Below are 18,728 nucleotides of genomic sequence, written 5' to 3' on the forward strand. Positions count from 1 at the left end.
CGAAGGCAGCCGAAATATCCTCGAAAGAGCGCCCCCAGGAGAAACAAGCTTGATCACTATGCCATCATCAAGTTCCCCTTAACTACTGAGTCAGCCATGAAGAAAATAGAAGACAACAACACACTTGTGTTCATTGTGGATGTCAAGGCCAATAAGCACCAGATCAAACAGGCTGTGAAGAAGCTCTATGACATTGATGTGGCCAAGGTCAACACCTTGATCAGGCCTGATGGAGAGAAGAAAGCATATGTTCGACTGGCTCCTGACTATGATGCTTTGGATGTTGCCAACAAAATTGGGATCATCTAAACTGAGTCCAGCCGGCTATAAATCTAAATATAAATTTTTTCACCATAAAAAAAAAAAAAAAAAAAAGAGTCCAGGCTGTTTCTTAGGGACAGGCTGAAAATTGTTGAAAATGCTAATGATTAAAAATATCTTCACAGCTGCATCTTTGGACAAATTCCACATTCCTTTCTGCAAGGTCCAGGGTCAGATACCCTGGTTTCCCTCTGCCTGAGCACCTTCAGATAGCTGGCCTATATTTTTATAGAACATCGAAAGTAGACATTCATTATTTGTAATTATTAAAAATAAAAAATACTCCCAAGCAAATTCAAGTAGAATGTGGTTATAAAAGCCAAGATCTTTTGCCAAAGAAAAATGTGTGTGTGTGTGTGTGTGTTATGTAACAACTGATCCTTGATCCCTGGTTGTTATCTGGTGAGTAGCTGGTTGGATTTGGGGCTCACATGCCTTGGGAGCTGTTTGTAGCCTTTTTGGGAATAAGATACTTCTACAGAGTCTCAATCCTGCTTGATAAACAGTCTCTCTCCCTGGTGCATCTACACAGCCCAGCCGGTTTTCGGGTCCAGTGATCTTGCTTACTGTGTCTCCTAGACAAAGAGTTCCAAATGGTTAGTGTGGAGTTGGCTGCTGAGTTCCTGGCAACCCATCCCAGGCTTGCAGGAAGGGTTCTGGGTTCTCCTGAGGACATGTGTGCTTCTAAGCAAGAGTTTCCAGGCTTGTTCTATTGAGAGCAAACTTAGCAGCTAGCTGCTTGAGTTTCTTTGGAGGGAGAGTGTGCGCTTCTCCACCTGAGCCGAAGAGCACAGTTTATTTCACCTCTAAGGCCAGCTCCTTTGCGGTTGATCCAGGACCAGTTGCTGCCAGTGTACAGGGACCGGGAGCCTGTTACAGCATTGATTTCTTGGCTTAAGTCTAGAAGGGCTCATTTTTGGCTGTTTGGTGAGTCAAAAATGATATTTCTATCACATCACTTAAGCCAACCAAGCTAGGCTGCTATAACCAAGACGCAAACTAATTTGGGCCACCTTGTAGTCTGGGAGGAGTGTGTGCTGCATTGCTGGGCAGCTCTGCACCCCCCAACTCCCTCCCCTCCCCACTCAGGAGCCCAGAGTTTTTCTATCTTGTAGCTCTACCATCCCGAGTCTTTGAGGTTGTTTCTATGGTTGAAGCTGGGTCACCACAAAACCAAGTCCAGACAGTAGATTGGAGCAGAGAGCATGGAGGGGCACTCCTGTTCCAGTGGTGCACATTATTACTTCCATTTTGTTCTGCCAGAGCCAGCTTAGCGACAAGACTGTCCCTTACCACAAGTCTTGAGGATGCAGTCCCTAACTGGACGACACACCACACCATTACTCTGTCATTATGGAAGAAGAGAATGGAAACTGTATTGTCATAATAAATCTTAGCTATGATCACAACTCTATGCTGAAACCTGTAAGTGCTCCTAGCCAGTCTCTGAACACAGGGGTGGCCTTGGGGACCACCACCACATAGGCCCACCAGTAGTGAGAGTTCTCATAGCCCCATCACTTCACTGGATTTGATACTTTTTATGGACCAAATATTTGTCTTCCCCTAAAATTCATATATTGAAATCTAATCTCCAATGCAATCATATTAGAAGGTGGGGGTCTTTAGGAGGTAATTAGGTCATGACGGTGGAGCCCTTATGAATGGGAGGAGTGCCCTTATAAGGAGAGGCTAGAAAGCTAGACCACTCTCTTTCTGCCTATGAGGATACAACAGAGTCAGCCATCTGCAAGCCAGAAGAAGACTCTCACCAGAGCCTGGCCATGTTGACACCCTGACTTCTAGCCTCTAGAACTGTGAGAAGTACATTTCTGTTGGCCGTAAGCCACCCAGTCTGTGGTACTTTGTTATAGCAGCCCACGCTTATAGGTGGGCTTACTGTGGGCTTACTGACATAAGACAGTATTATTTGACTTTCTAATCTTTGCCAACCTGATAGGTGTGAAGTAGTATCCTGTTAATTTGAATTTCTATTTCCTTGATTACTAGTGAGATTAAACATCTTTTTATGTTTAGTGACAATTTGGGTTTCTTCTTCTGTGAAGTGCCTATTCGGATTCCTTGCTCATTTTTCTTCTGGGCTGTTTGTCTTATTGAATCATAGGAGTTCCTTATATATGGATACTAGGCGGGAAGAGATGATTAAACACAGGGAGATAGGAAAATGAAGGCCTTTTAAGGATTTGGTTTGGCTGAATTATACATATATAATGGGGACTGACAAAGAATAAAGCTGAAAGGGTAAACTGGGGAACAAATGAAATGCCAACGTGAGGGTTTTGAATCTTATTCTGAGGATTATGAGAATCACTAAAAACTTGAATAAGTGAATGATCCTTTTGGGAAGACTCTCCTATTCCTTGCCCCTTTCTGCTTGTCAGGATTGCATGGGCTGCTGCTGCTGGGCTCCTATAAGTCGTTCATTCATATTCTCTCTCTCTCTCCTCTTTCCCTCTATCTCAGTCCGTTCAGACTGCTGCAATGGAATAGCCAATAGTGGGTAGCTTATAAAGAGCAGAAATTTATTTCTCACAGTGTTGGAGGCTAGAAGTCCAAGATCAAGGTGCTGGCAGATTCGGTATCTGGGGAAGACCCACTACCTGTCACAGGTTGCTGTCTTTTCCCTGTAACCGTACATGGCAGGAGGCGCAGGTGGTCTCTCTAGGGTCTCTTTTATAAGGGCACTCATCCCATTCACGAGGGTGCTACCTTCATGACCTAATCACCTCCCAGGGATCCCTGGGTGGCCCAGCGGTTTAGCGCCTGCCTTTGGCCCAGGGCGCGATCCTGGAGACCCGGGATCGAATCCCACGTCGGGCTCCCGGTGCATGGAGCCTGCTTCTCCCTCTGCCTGTGTCTCTGCCTCTCTCTCTCTCTGTGTGACTATCATAAATAAATAAAAATAAAAATAAATAAAATAAAAAAAAAATAATCACCTCCCAAAGGCTCCACCACCAGCTCCAAATACTGTCACTTGGGGGTTGGATTTCATCATGTGAAGTTTGAGTCTCTCCCAACTGCACTGATCTGATCTGTTTCTGGGACAGCTTCCCAACCAGAGTGGTACTGGAGCTTTGTTCTCATCTCCCAGTAATTAGCACAGTGCCTATTTCAAAATAGCTGCTCTGCAATGATTACTGAACAGAATTCAAGAGCTTAATTTTAGGAAGTATAGTATCCTTGGATGGGAGAGAAGATGTTAGAAGCTGGAACATCATTGGCCAGGCAAAAAGTAGTAAAGGTAGTGGAGATAGGACAGTGATAAAATCAAAATAAGAGGGACAGCTGGGAACAACCTAGTGATGCTAGAAGCTGCATCTTGGCACCTGGCCAAATGCAGAGCGTGACAGGAGGAGGGGGGAGGAGGAGGGGGAGGAAGAGAAGGATGGTGACTGAGATTTTGTGCCTTAGGATGGGGAGAAAAGTCATTCCTATAAGAGAAGAAAACGGTCAGGTCAGAATCTGAGAGAGTAATGATAATTTAAAAAATTTTTAAAGTATAAAGTAGCCTTATAATTGCTTAGCATTCTGTAGTTCTCAAGGCTTATGTCTTTTTAGTGGTAAATACCACTAGGTACTCCAAAAAGGGGAAACTTTCTTCAAAGAGGAGACTAAAAATGAATGCAGATTTCCTGGTTCTTCCCTGACATTTTTGCCTGAGATCCCAAATTTAAAAATTAATCAATCTATTGACCATGCTATTTTGTTTCTTTAGAGCTTCTTCATCAGCTGAGGCAATGGACATGGATATTTGGGGCCGGGCCCTTAGATACTGCTTTAGGCAGGAATTGATGCTATGCCCATAAGATATCTTGTTGCATGAGATGCAGCAGATGTGAAGCAGGTAAAAAGCCAAGCTCAGTGACACTTTCCTGTAGGCTGGCTGCTGTTGGTTGTTATCCATTAGGATCTTTTTGTATTTTGGAGCATCAACCAACCCTGGATATCTAAAATGATAGTTTCTGAGCTTGAAAATCATTCCCATTCTCTATCCTGAGAATTATCTTTGCTCAATTGGAGTTAAAGTCCCTACTGTATAACAGGGAAAAGATAGCAAGGGGTCTGGGGGTCCCTAAAAGGCATTCAGAGCTGCTTTTGCTATCCTTCTAATACTAACTCTGCTTACTCACTGGAACAGGTGGGACAATATGGCCTGTGGGCCAAATCCAGCCTCACCCATTCCATTGGGTAATGTCTACAGCTTCTGTGCCACAGCAGCCAAGCTGAGTGTTTCAACCAGAGACTATATGACCTGCAAAGTTGAAAATATTTACTATCTTTACAGAAAGTGTGTTGACCCCTGCATAAGAATGTTAACACCATGAAAACAGAGGCTGCGTTTTCTCTGCTGCTTCATTCCCAGAAAATGAAACACTGAATTCTTTTTCTGTTCCTCTTCTGCTCTCAGTTTCCTCTTTCTCTTCTTTCTTACTCCTTTGCTTCTCTGGCAGCAGTTAGTATCATTCAAGACCAAACAGACTTCCAGGCTCTGGTGGAAAACAAACATAGCATTACTGCTAAACTGTGTGCCTGGAATGCTGTCTGACCAGGTGGTATCTGTGCTGCGCTTTGTGGATGAAATGTGCTTCCTGAAACTGACCATGACACAAGACTATGGGATTTGGTAATAGCAAGCTGTGGTTCCTTATGAACATTACAAGTGTACAAGAACAAGAGGATGACTAGTTTAGGCAAAGTCTCACAAGACATATACATCTGAATCTAAATATCAGGCACCTGCCCAGCAAGCTGAGTATGTGTCATGGTGAGCTTTGGGAAAGGCTCTGAGGAGAGTACCTTTTGGGAGTCCTCATGCCATATATGTTTCAGTTCTTTAGGTATATCAGTGAAGCTAACAAACTACTCAATAATGACCATGATGATATAGGTTCAAATTCTGACTTCTTGGTTTCCATGGAGCTCCACATTGGGCTGTGTTGGTATAGAGCCAGCTGCCTCATGGCTTCCCTCCCTTTCCTGCTTTCCCAGTGGGTCTTATGTGCCACAGATAGACATGGCCTAGCCAGGCCCTACAAGCAGACTTCAGGACATTTGAGACGGGAATTCCAGAGTTCTGGGTCTGATGGGCCCATCTCATTGGACATGGGAATGAACTAACTGGAGAAGGACCAGAGTGGGGCATGCAGGGAAGGCTGCATGGCCAGCCAAGGAATTTGATCTTTGGGGGGACTTGGTTTCCTTTTCCAATAAGACAGTGAAAAACAAATAATTATATAAGGGCTTAGTATTTGAGCACTGAGTTATTTTGCAGTTCCACAAACCTGTGGTTCTATGCATCTGAAACTTCTAGTACCTAAGCTTTCCCCAACTTGACAACCACCTTGGACATGTTGTAGCCATTCTGCCCTATATATATCAGGAATCACAAACTATTAGTCTCAGGATCTGCTGAGGCACTGAATTACCATGTTGAGGAAACCAAGTCCCACATAGCTTGGGCCCAGCGGTCTAAGTCTTTCTGGTGCCTGAAACAGCTGTCCCATCAAGGTGACATTGCCATATTTCTAGGGGACACCTTCTTCCCTTTCATAAGCTTTGCAGGCCTACTGGTACAGAACTCTTATTGGCCCCAGGGCAAGAAACCTGGAAATCTTTCTTTCAGGCCCAAAGCTTGTTGCCTGCTCCACTTTTCCCTTACTGTCTAGTAAGGGAAGGAGCGCCATAAGAGCAGGCACAAATGAAGCTTTCTATGAGTTTTTTACTCAGAGTAAAAGGGATTCTCTTTTGATTTCCACTATTCCAAAATCTCGAGCTCCCCAAAGAATTGGAACTCGAGAAGATCTGGCAACAAGTCATATTCCTGGAATATCTCCTGAGTGGTCTTGTTTTCTGAATTGACTCATCACTTTGTCTTCCTCTTCTTTGTAAATCTCCGTTATTAAACCAGATTGGGAGACCTTTCAATAGAGTAACATGTTCTCAGATTTGAGCCACACTTCCAATGTGAATTATCCTTAAACCAAAAGAAGTATGGACGTGCCTCCTCCTCCTTGATTTTTTTTTTCCTGCTTTTGTTCTGTGATTGTTTTTTTTTTTTTTTTTTTTTATACCATAGCATCGCTGTTCATCTACCTGCCCTTTGCTGCTGTCTTTAGCTTCTTGGACCTTCTTCTTTTTCATATTCTTTTCTTTGCTGGGTTTTTAGAGTGTTCAATTCAGCAAGTCATTGTTGAGTGTTTTTTTGTGTGTCAGGAGCTAAGGAAAATGAGAAAAAAAAGACACAAACATTGCCAGTGGAGACCTCAGGTGTAGTAGAGACAGCTATACTGAGCTTCCCTCTCCCAGGCAGGGTGGGATTTTCCCCATATCTTCCCTGGATGCCTTCCTAAAGCCACCAAAAATGAGTGCTTGTAGCCCCCAACCACCACCACCATAGTCTCCTCCCCTGTGATCTGGTAGTTGCTGGTTTAAATAACAAAACCAGCCAGAATGCAAGGGCCTGTGGTAAGAGTCAACAGCACACTGGGTTTCCTCAACCTATTTTAATTCTAGTTAAAAGGGTTTTATGGCTTGGGTCATCGGTAGAATAAAAAAAAGTTAAAACCAGATTAAGCTATGAGGCTACCAAAGTGGTTTTGTAAACTCTATAGTTACCTCTTAAGCATTATTATGTGCAAAGGAGCAAGCCAGTACCTGTGCAGGATTTAAAGTTGTGTAGCCCTCTGCCTCTGGGGAGGCACGGAAGCCTCCTTGAGGAGGGAAAGTAGGTCACCACCTCATGTTTGCTTTCTTTCTTTCACTTGCCCTTCTCAGGAACAGTTACTGGGTCTCAGCATTTCTCTTTACTGCTGTCCTACCTCCCCCCAGGACTCTGGATTATACCCCTGGTGTGATATGCCACTGCTGTAGAAAGTGCTTGAACTATATGGACCCTATAGATAAGACCACCTTGGCAAGGTGCTGTTTGGTTTCCTTGTCCACAAGTCTTTTGAAACAGTTTAAAACAATTATGTTCTGATTCTTCATGAGTTTTTCTGCAAATAATTAGATGTCCTGTGAAACACTACTCCCTAACCTCCCTGGAGAAGATACACACATCAGCACTGTGGAAATGGCATGGTACTATATGACACTTCTAACCAGTTCCAAAGACATGCTGGATCTCATGACCAACCAAGCATCCACTCTCACTTACCCTTGCTTCCTTGTCTCCTGTCCCAATTATACCTATGAGGCAGGCACTCAAATAAGCTGGGCAAATAGATTCAGGCAATACCCACCTGACAATGGATAATATATATGTGCATTACCAGTTGGGTGTTTTCTTCAAACCCTACAAACAGACTTGACATGGACCATCAAGACCAGTCCATTCACTTCCACCCCACCGTTGCAGAATCTTGCCATGACTAGTACTTCTGTGGCAATAACTCTTATAGAAGCTTACTCAGTGACAGGAAGCTACATAGGCACAAAGGATGTCTAATTACCAGATGGTGCACACCAGGGGGATGAGTAAATTCAAATGGTCTGTGATAAGTACATTTGTACTTTATTTTCTCCTTAAAAATAACACACACACACACACACACACACACACAGAAGAAAGTAGATCCACTGAAAATGAGAGTGATAGTGCTACTAGGTCAGGCTGGGGTTTCTCCTTCTGTGGTCTGCATAAGAACGGTTTTGCATTTGTTTGGCTGGGTCAGTTTCCCCATCAGGTGTTCTAGGGGAGCAAGTCAAGTTTGGTTTCTTTCTGAAAGAGCCCCCTTTGGAGTTTGCTGAGGGCCTGCATGTGTTTGTTTCTGCTGCTGAGGTGGTCCAATCAGATGACCATATGGCAAAGGCTCCTGCCTTTTGGGCTGCCCAGAGTTTCTTCTCAGCTCTAGTGAATGAGTATTTTGGAGATCAGACCTGTGGAAGGAGATCAGATGGACTCTTGTCATCATAGTCATTTTTTGAAGAGATGATACATCAGCTTTTATTTTATTTTATTTTTTATTTTATTTTTTTAAAGACTTATTTATTCATGAGAGACACAGAGAGAAGGCAGAGACATAGGTAGAGGGAGAAGCAGGTCCCCTAATGTCGGTACCCTAATGTGGGACTTGATCTCGGATCCCAGGATCACGACCTGAGCCAAAGGCAGATGCTCAACCACTGGGTGGCTCAACCACTGAGCCACCCAGGTGTCCTGGTATATCAACTTTTCAATTTTATTTTATTTTATTTTATTTTATTTTATTTTATTTTAAAATTTTTATTTATTTATGATAGTCACAGAGAGAGAGAGAGAGAGAGAGAGAGAGGCAGAGACACAGGCAGAGGGAGAAGCAGGCTCCATGCACCGGGAGCCCGACGTGGGATTCGATCCCGGGTCTCCAGGATCGCGCCCTGGGCCAAAGGCAGGCGCCAAACCGCTGCGCCACCCAGGGATCCCAACTTTTCAATTTTAAAAGTTAAATACTTGTTGATCAATTGCTGAAGGAAGCTCAGTGGAGGATCTTGTGATTTTGTCAGATCTCCAAGGTTATGGGCTATGCTTGTTTCCTTTTCTGTGAAAAAGTTGGACCAGATGACCCCTCAGGGCCTTCTAGCTCTATGGTGTAGATGTTATAAGGACTCATGCCATATGTGTGCACATGCTTGCCTCTTAGAGGGAAACTGCACCCTCTGTGCAGTTTCCACAGATTGTCATAGTATCTTTTGGTTTGTTTTTAGCCTAAAATGTTATCATGCTCTTTCTGTCTTAAAAGTCATGTTAGGTCATTCATGAGGTACAAAATTCCCTTTGTGTAGTTCCTACAGAGGTGGCTCCTGGGGGGCATGAAAATCTGACAGTAGAATGAAAGGATAGGAGAAATTGGAGCAAGGGTTTAGGATAGCAGGTTCCAGATCAAAGCTCAGGCATTATGCCCAGCCCCTGGAGAAGTGGACACCTTTCTAACTGGAGAGACATGGTCTTTAAGTAGAATGTACAGGCTGAATTCCTACACTAGTTGTGGGAGGTAGGAGGAGTGTCAGCAAGGAGGGGGTTAGATGTAGGCCTGCCCAAATTTAGACAAAATGTGGTTTATCAATTATCTGGCTTAAAAATCACACATGCTCTTGAGAAGATGATTAATCTAACATTAAGGGCTAAGAACATTCTTTGAGGTGGGGCAAAGATCCCAGGCAAGGCTGCAGGTACTTCAGAAACTAATTGATAAAGATATGTTATATATGGAAACTCTTTAAAAATAAATAAGGATCAGACTCAACCCCCCCCAAATCCAATTAAAAATGGGCAGAGGGGGTCACATAGGTGCCTTAATTGGTTGAATGTCCAACTCTTGGTCTTGGCTCAAGTCATGATCTCAGGGTCGTGAGTTCAAGCCCTGTGTTGAGGCAAATAAATAAATAAATAATGAATGAATGAATGAATGAATGAATGAATAATGCAGAGTACATGAATAGACATTTTTCCAAAGAAGACATACAAATGGCCAGCAGACACATGAAAAGATGTTCAACATCACTAATCATGAGCGAAATGCAAGTCAAACCCACAATGAGCTATCACCTCACACTAGTCAAAATGGCTAGTATCAAAAAGAAAAGAAATAATAAGTATTTGTGAAGATGTGGAGAAAAGGGAACCCTACTGCACTGTTGGTGGGAACATAAATTGGTGCAGCCACCGTGGAAACAGAAATAGCATATGATCCAGTAATTCTACTTTTGGTTATTTACCCAGAGTAAACAGAACACTAATCCAAAGGGATACATGCAGCCCTATGTTTATTGCAGCATTATTTACAATAGTCAAGATATAGAAGCAACCCAAGTGTCCACTGGTAAATGAATGGGTAAAGATGCGTATATTGCGGTGAGCACAGCATAAGGTAGAGACAAGCTGAATCATTATACTGTACACCTGAAACTAATGTATCATTGTGTGCCACTACACTCAAAAAAAGAGAGATGTGACACATATACAGTGCAATATTATTCAGCTAAAAGAATGAAATTCTGCCATTTGTGATAACATGGATGGACCTAGAGGATATTATGTTAAAGGAAAGACAGAAAGGCAAATACCATGTGATTTTACTTAAATATGGAATCTAAAATTCAAAACAAATAAGCTAGAAACAGATTCATAAATAGAGAATAAACTGGTGGTTGCTGAGGGAAGGGGTTGGGGGGTGGGTGATATAGGTAAAGGAGATAAAGAGATACAAACTCTAAGTTGTAAAATACGAAAGTCATGGGGATGAAAAGTATAGCATAGAGAATATAGTCAATAATATTGTAACAGTGTTGTATGGTGACTGTGTTGAGCATTTGGTAATGTATATAATTGCCAAATCGTTAAATCTTCACAATTTATGTTGTACACTAGAAACTAATATAATATTGTATGTCAACTACAATTAAAAAAAATGCAGATAAAAAAAAGATTAAGGGTGAGAAACTGAGCTGAGTTGTTCCTGCTTCTGGAAAATACATGTAATGGTCACTCAATTGTAAACACCTTTAGGATGTTTCTAAGTTGACTGATCATCTATCACCTAGTTATCTACCAAAACCTTGACCCTTATTTGTTTCCATAAAACAGATTGTGACATTCCACAAACTTCATCCCAAAAGATATTGTCCAGTACTGAGTCTTTTAAGAATTCCAAACATTCTTGATAACCAGATACACTGCTCTCTAGATAATGAAATGTTGGTGTGGTTCTCACTCATAGTTTGGGGCTGGGAAGCCACCAGCCGGCTGAACTTCCTCAAGCGGTGCTCTCATGTGTGTTTCGAGGCAAGTTTGAATGTTTTCTAGAATTTATTGAGAGAAACAACCTTTTTCTTGTTTGTAAGAGACATTAAGGGAAATTATTTTAAAGTGGTATAATGTAAACAAGATTGTAATTACAATTTGTTTCATGACATTCATTTGCATACAATGTTATACTAAAGAATTTTTGCAAACCTTGGTAAAGGTAATATGTCAGTAAGCAGGGTTAGGGTTTGAATCACAAATTTATTTATTTAATAAGAGTTTCCCTTTTATTTTTTAAAATGATTTTATTTATTTGACACACAAACACACAGAGAAAGAGAACAAACTGGGGGAGCAGCAGGAGGGAGAGAAGAAGCAGGGTCCTTGCTGAGCAGGGAGCCAGATGCTATGGGGGCTCGATCCCTGGACCCTGGGATCATGACCTTAGCCGAATTAAATGCTGTAGGTCACGGACCATCAGCACCCCTTACCTTAGCCCAGAGATGATCTAGTTTATCCCTTTGAGAAAGAATATACCAGGCTGAGGTAGGGAGACCATTGGTAGTTCTAGGAAATACTTTTGCTACCCAATGAGTTATAAAAGGGGTTCATCACTGCAAGTGGTTTTCAAAGAGTAATTTTCTACAGGCGTAAACAGCAAATACAAGATTTATAAAATGAGGAAGAGCAACTAGAAAATCTTAGTAGAACTAACATTCCCTGGACAGGAACCTCTACTTATGCATTTCTGGGTCCTCTGGAGATGGAGGTCAAGGTTAATCTTGCCCAGTAGCTGTTAGGTCTCTACTAGTCAAGAGGAAGGGGAAAAATTCATCGCAAGCATGGCTTTGCAAAGGAGTTCTTTCAATCAGTGGCAAGATTCGTGGGTTTTTTGCAATTAAGAAACTGGTGGGAAGAACAAGAATTTTACAGGAAATAAGGTTTTGCACATCTTTGTTTATTGAAGAAATGTTTGATTTTATTCTCCAGGTAAGTTGGGACAGAATGGCTGAATTAATTTGTCCCTTTAAAGTCCCAGGCTTGGGGCACCTGGCTGGTTCAGTCAATAGAGCACATGACTTTCAATCTCAGGGTCATGAATTCAAACCCTACGTTGGACATGGAACTTACTTAAAAAAATTTCTTTTATGGCAGCCTGGGTGGCTCAGCGGTTTAGCGCTGCCTTCAGCCCAGGGCCTGATCTTGGAGACCCGGGATTGAGTCCCACATTGGGCTCCCTGCATGGAGCCTGCTTCTCCCTCTGCCTGTGTCTCTGCCTCTTTCTCTCTCTCTCTCTCTCTGTGTGTGTGTGTGTGTCTCTCATGAATAAATAAAATCTTAAAAAAAAATTCTTTTAAAGTTCCCAGGCTTAAGCCAAGGCACCTGGATACTGGCTCCTCTTCCAGTACTTTCTCTAGTGCTCTCTCTCTCTTTCTGGGGAATGGGGATGGGGTAGACATGCTCCTTACATGGAGCACCATGCCAGGGCAGGATCCTGTAGGTACCTAACCCAAGATTCATCACAGGCCAGGATATATACCTTCTATTATTTCTTCCTTCATCATCTTGATATATTTTTAAATTAATTTTTAAAGTAATCTCTATATCCAATGTGGGGCTTGAACTCACAACCCTAAGATCAAGAGTAACATGCTGCGCCAACTGAGCCAGCCAGGTACCCCTTAATATTTTTATACAGAACAAAGAGCTGTCTTCCTAAAACAGACAGTAATCTTTGCTCTAACCGAATATGTCCACCATTGAAATGGAGTGCTGGTTAATTTACTTCCTTTGAAACACAAACACATGAACAAAAACATAAGTGTCAAGTATCCAACAACCCAAACATTTAAAAATTCTCTCCTATTTTCCCTGCTTCATATTTCCAAAACCCAAGTCTTTTCACCATAAGCAAAAACATGTGGGAAGGTTCTTTTCAAAAATGCTCTCCCACGCCACCCAGATGGCTTCTCGATTATAAAAGGAACCTACACAACCCCTGACTGGACAGCTCCTCAATACAGAACTGCTGGGGAGTGGCAGAGATGTGGTGGGGATCTGGTATGAGTGGGACTCTCCGTGGGAGGTATATCTGGGCCTTGGGGCCCCTCAGGCCCAACTGACCAGTCCCTGAGCTGAGGATCTGCCTCAAACAGTAGACTATGGAAGAGTGGCAGGAATACCTTTGCTTGTCGGCTGGCTCCAGCGGCTCGAGGGTGCAGAGGGAGGTCATGAGTTTCAGTCTGCTGTTTAGCAAAATTCACAAATACCTGGGGAGGAGAGTAGGAGAGCAAGGATAGGTAGATGTTTCTAGAATAATGGTATCCTCCACCCACCCACTTTCTTTCTCTCTTCCGCAGTTAATGTACAGCCCTGCTAGAGCAGCTGTGTCCTGCAGGAGTGGAGGGGGGCCCACTCACAAAGCCTAGCCACCAGAGCCCATGACAGGGCTCCTTTCTTAGAATTCTGTCCTAAGTCAAAGGAATTCCCATGGGAGGATTCAAAGGACTCGGGGTAGATTCTCAGCTAGCAGCATCCTCCTAAACCTCTAAAGAAACTGACAACAACAACAACAAAACAAAAACAGAAGCAGAAGTCCCATCTCCTCTCTTTTCTGCTCTGTATTCAGTGTGCAGTATGACTGTGACTCCTGCTCCTGCCTTCATCTGCTGGCAGGAAGGTGCTGGTGAGCCAGTTCCCCAAAGGGTATATATGGAGACTTGCCTATTTCCACTGCTTTATTAGACTGTATTAAGGATGTTTATTTAAAACAAACAAATAGCAACAGCAAAACCCCCAGAAATAACTCAAATGTCCAAGTGGATGAACGGATAATGCGTTTAATGGATGCATTTAATGGACTACGACTCAGCCTTTAAAAGAAGGATATTCTGACACATGCTACAACATGGATGAACTGGGGGACATTATGTTAAGTGAAATAAGCTCAACACAAAATGACAGATACTATATGAGTCCACTTATATAAGGTATGTGGAGTAGTCAACAGAAAGTTGAACAGTAGTTACCAGTGGCTGGGGAAAGTGGTTAATGGGGAATTCTTGTCTAATGTATATACAGTTTCAGTTTAGGAAGATGAAAAATCTCTGGAAATGGATGGTGGTGATCCATTTCACAATAATGTGACTGTACTTAATGATACTGTACACTTAAGAATGGTTAATTATGTTATATTCACTTTGCCATTATATTAAAAAACCAAGTGATCATATTAAAAACCCTGATTCATGGCACAACGGCTTATAAAAAAATCAACGAATTGAATGCTCTGAATGGGTCCATTTGATTGTATGTAAATTAAGCACCAATAACATTGATGTGAAGAGAAAAAAAAAAGTCACCACCACAACCCAGGAAGGATGAACTAAAGTCATAGTGTGGTAGGGAAAAATGATGTAAAGTCAATGAAATTTGCTGATGACTAAAATATTGTGGAAAACAATTTCTGACCTACTAAGCTTTACCCTAATGAACAGAGGAACCAGACGATTGAAAATCAGGTGTGCCGGCCCAGCCTGTGCACAGCCCCACTCTGCACGTGGTGTCCCTCGGGCAACTTGCCTGGTCCAGCGTGGTCTGCGTGACCGAGTACTCCTCAATGAGCAGGCTGTCCTTGTGGGAGATGAGCAGTCGGAAGATCCGGGCTAGGGAAGAGGAGGAGACCTGGAACTGGAGCATGTTGTAGTGTCTCTCCCTCTGTACGCTGCCCGGGAAGTTTCCCTGGAAGAACTGCTCCACCGGATTCAAGTCAGGAAGCAAGTCTTCCTTTGGGGATTTGATTTTCATTGTGACAATGTAGCCATCTCCAAACCTAGGGGACATGCATGGTGGCATGGCACAGGCTTGTTAGTGGCTGAGGTAATTCCAAAGTAAGGAATAGATTCACCAAAAATATTGGGGGTTAAAGGCCTATACTACAAACCTTGTGTGCATGTTTAAAACTAGTAGGAAAAAGCCTGTGACAGTTCCTGAAAAATAGTTTGATACTAGTTTTTAGAGGTCTAAATGTGTGGTGAAGTGAGTCGCCAGACCTGTGACAGCTTCCTGTGTCCAACTCCTGGAGACATGGATGTTCTCTGCTCCTTTCCCTCCCACATACTGCTGAAGTCAAAGGTGGTTTTTTAGCCCCTTAAGGAGATCACAATCACCCTGAAGGCCTATAGGACTAGCATTAGTAATGGAAATTGCTAATTACTTTCCATCAGTAATGGAAAGGCTTTCTCCTTCTTCAAAGAGATCCCCAGGAGGAACAAAGACTTGGGGAGGCAGTACTTCCAGAAAAATGGGAGCTGCTAGGGCAGGACCATCAGTGCTTCCCTCTTCCCCTCACCAGGTGAGCTGGTCACCCACATGTGGATACAGAATGGTCCACCAGGGAGTGTGTGCACAGCCAGCTAGAGTCCTTACATGCTTATGTCAGGGTATACTGTGTAAGTTATAATTTAGTTCAATACTCCTTCCATGACCAAGGGTTGTTCTCTATAATAAAATACAGCTTTCCTTTCAGCTCTGGAAAACTGACTGTCCCTCCAGATATGAGACATTCTCTTCTCACCTGTCCTACCATGAGGATATTGATGAGTGAGAGGGAAACCAGTAGGGAATCCTTCCACATCTCCTGCAGTTGGACCCAGGAAGCTATGACACGGGACTGGTGACCACATATGCTGATGTCTCCCTAGATATTTGTGCAGTCTCCAAGCTGTAGTTGCTCAAGAAATCATGGGTCAAATACCCAAATGCAGCTTAATCTACTAGACCTTCCTCTCAATCACTTATCTGCCCTGATGCATATGAAGGATGATGTGTCCTGTGCCACAGTCTCATGGGTACAAGACTAAGCATCTCGGCCTAGATAAGCTGGGTTATGTACTGTTCCTACAACCAACTAGCACAGTGACTTTTATATTCTGGGCTCTTAAAAAGTGTTTGTTAAATAAGTGAATGATAACTACAAATCTACCCTTCCTAGCTGATAAAGCATATCAGAATGCAAGGAAGCATGGCATTATCACCCTAATCTTATTTTAACTGACTGTTGGCTTTGGCATTCAAACTATTATTAATAATGCATTATTACAGTAGTTTACAATTTATGGGGACAGGATAATCCTACAGAAGGTTACTGGCATGGTCACTTCTCAAATTCAGAAGCATAAACATGTCTGAAAGGAAAAACGATTCTACAGTTATTTGGTCTCCTAACCATCCCTATGTTGGTTATGGACTCTAATTAAACAGGTCATCAGTGCTGGATCTGTTGGGATAAATGGTAGGATAATGAGGCAATGGTAGTGACCCTCCCTCATCCCTGCCAGGGTCTGCCTATGCCCTAATCAGAACCCCATCTGGAGACTCAGGGAGTCCTCAAGCACAGGCAATTAGCCCAACATAGGGAAGTTTCTTTCAGCACAGCAGCTTTCTCTGTCTGCTGCTGTGGAACAAGGTCCAGACCACATGCCTTTCTACCCTTGGGATAAGGGCAGTAGGACCCTCCCAAGTGTCAGTAGACAGCACAGGGCCTGGCTGACCCCCCTCTACCCCCAACAAAGGTAACAAAGGTGAGCCCCCAGCATATCCTTACTTGTACTTGAGGTGCTGAATGGTGCCCAGACACTGAAAGGTGCCCTTTACCATGATGGCCAGCCGGGTACACAGAGCCTCACACTCCTCCATGCTGTGGGGCAGGAGAGAGGAGGTAAGGAGTAGAGAGGACTCCTGTCTGCCCACCTGTTCCACCCCAGCCCCTGGGAATCTCTTGCCTGTGGGATGTGAGGACCACAGCTCTCCCTTCTCTGATGATGCTCACAATGGTGTTCCACAACATGCGGCGTGCCTGGGGGTCCATCCCTGTGGTGGGCTCATCCTGTGGGGAGGCAGAGGGTAGGGAGTTGGGCCTGGAGCCAGCCTCTCTTGGTTATTGCACCCTCCTTGGCTGACTCCCTCTGAGCAGTTCTGCTCTCTGGCAGACAATGTACAAAGTGCCTCCCCAAGTGGTTAAGACTTGGGGAACCCAGTCTTCAGGTAGGGAAGGCAGGAGGTGATCCAGGAGAGTAAGAAGACATTACGCATACCCACTGACCCATTTCAGCCCATGAATGGGTTAAGGTTGATTAAGGCAACAGCAGAATTATCTTAAAAATAAAAAAAACCCAACAACCTTACACATATATTTGCAAGGAGGCAGAGAGATAGCCTGGGAGACTTTTATGAGTCACTCCCAAGCCTGTGACCCATACCCTCATATACCCCCAGACTGCATGGGCACAAGGGCCTTGGGTCTGGTGCAGCTCCAGTGAGAATCACATGAGCCCTTGATCCAGGCCAGTGTTCCTGCCCCCCTTCCATCCCAGGCTGACTTCTTCTAGCAGTGAAGAAGTCACTTCTTCTACTATCTGACCAGAGGGACTGACCTTCCCTGCTGTGAGCCTATGGGTCCACAAGGGACTTCCTAGGGGCTCAGAGTAAGAATATGTTGTGACTCTAGTTTCCCCCCAAGAGTTGTGAACTAGACACTGGGTTGATTTGCTCAAAACATGCAGGACAAGAAATAGTCTAGACGAAAACAGATCGCTGCATGTTCTAAATCTGTTGGCCCACCCACAGAGATGCAGCACTTGGTTTGCCCCTGAGCCCATCTGTCCCCACAGGTCCTGGTGGCTCTCACCAGCAGCACCAGAGGCGGGCAGCCCATCAATGCAATGGCGGTAGAGAGTTTCCGCTTGTTGCCTCCACTGTAGGTGCCGACCAGGCGATCTGCATAGAGAGACAGGCCCAGGCTCTGAATACTCCAGTTTGCCACCTAGGGAAGAGGAAGAAATCCTACTGTGGAAAGACAAACAAGCAAACCTCCATAATTCAGTCTTGGATTCCCAGATCTCACACCTGCAGGATGACAGACACAGCTAGGTTGAAAGGAGGCTACTTACTGGCTCATGGGGTGGTTAATGGACTGGGGGGCCAGATGTCTCCTTTCCATACTGTGCCTTACATAGCAGTGTGGCTTGCTGCTGCCCCAGAGAAATGACCTTCAGCCTTATGAAGAACAAGACAGTGCTTCTCACCCAGTGTCCCAGACTATGGATAAGGGTGGAAGAGTCCCAGGGTCTGATGGTGGGTCTTAGGCCTGATGCTTCCACCCTTTGACAGGGTCATACTTGAAGTCTCACACATCTCATATACACTTATCAAGCAACTGCTATGAGTCAGGCACTGTACTGGGCACTGGAGAATAATGGTGAACACAGCCATTGCTGTCGTACCCACAGATGGAGTGGGGGAAGACACACAATCAAAATAAACAGAATGACAGACTGTAATAGTGCTTTGAGGAAAATCAACAGGAAATTATGATAAAGAATACCAAGTGTGTGTGAGTGTAAATGTGCACAGGAAGAAAACTGGAGAAGTCTTTGGAGACAAGCCTACCCTGCTTCTGCCTTCTGTACTTTTGTGCCTCTGCCTCGATTGTTCTTCCCCTAGATAACCACATGGCACACTGTGGCAGCTCCTTTAGGTCTTCAGGGGTCACTTCCTCTGTGATGCTGGCTGGCCCTGTGCCCTCCCTACCAGAAGTGCAATCCCTCCCCCAACAATTCATCCCTACTTTATTTTCCTTTACTGACTTTTCACTCGTAAATGT

General features: G+C 43.8%; 1 protein-coding gene across 1 annotated transcript in view; it reads right to left on the bottom strand.

Annotated features, from left to right (window-relative positions):
• Nucleotides 1–6,441: 6,441 nt before the first annotated feature.
• The window catches only part of ABCA4 (ATP binding cassette subfamily A member 4), a 129,551-nt gene continuing 117,264 nt past the window's right edge, over nt 6,442–18,728 (bottom strand). The window contains exons 45-50 of the mRNA XM_072834577.1: nt 17,754–17,888; nt 16,849–16,952; nt 16,671–16,763; nt 14,648–14,897; nt 13,249–13,335; nt 6,442–8,220 (exon numbers count right to left, since the gene is read on the bottom strand). Coding sequence (XP_072690678.1) covers nt 8,215–8,220; nt 13,249–13,335; nt 14,648–14,897; nt 16,671–16,763; nt 16,849–16,952; nt 17,754–17,888 — 675 coding nt within the window. The 3' untranslated portion in view covers nt 6,442–8,214. The remainder of the gene's footprint in view (nt 8,221–13,248; nt 13,336–14,647; nt 14,898–16,670; nt 16,764–16,848; nt 16,953–17,753; nt 17,889–18,728) is intronic.

This window comes from Canis lupus, chromosome 8, assembly GCF_048164855.1.
Source record: "Canis lupus baileyi chromosome 8, mCanLup2.hap1, whole genome shotgun sequence".
Classification (NCBI taxonomy): domain Eukaryota; kingdom Metazoa; phylum Chordata; class Mammalia; order Carnivora; family Canidae; genus Canis; species Canis lupus.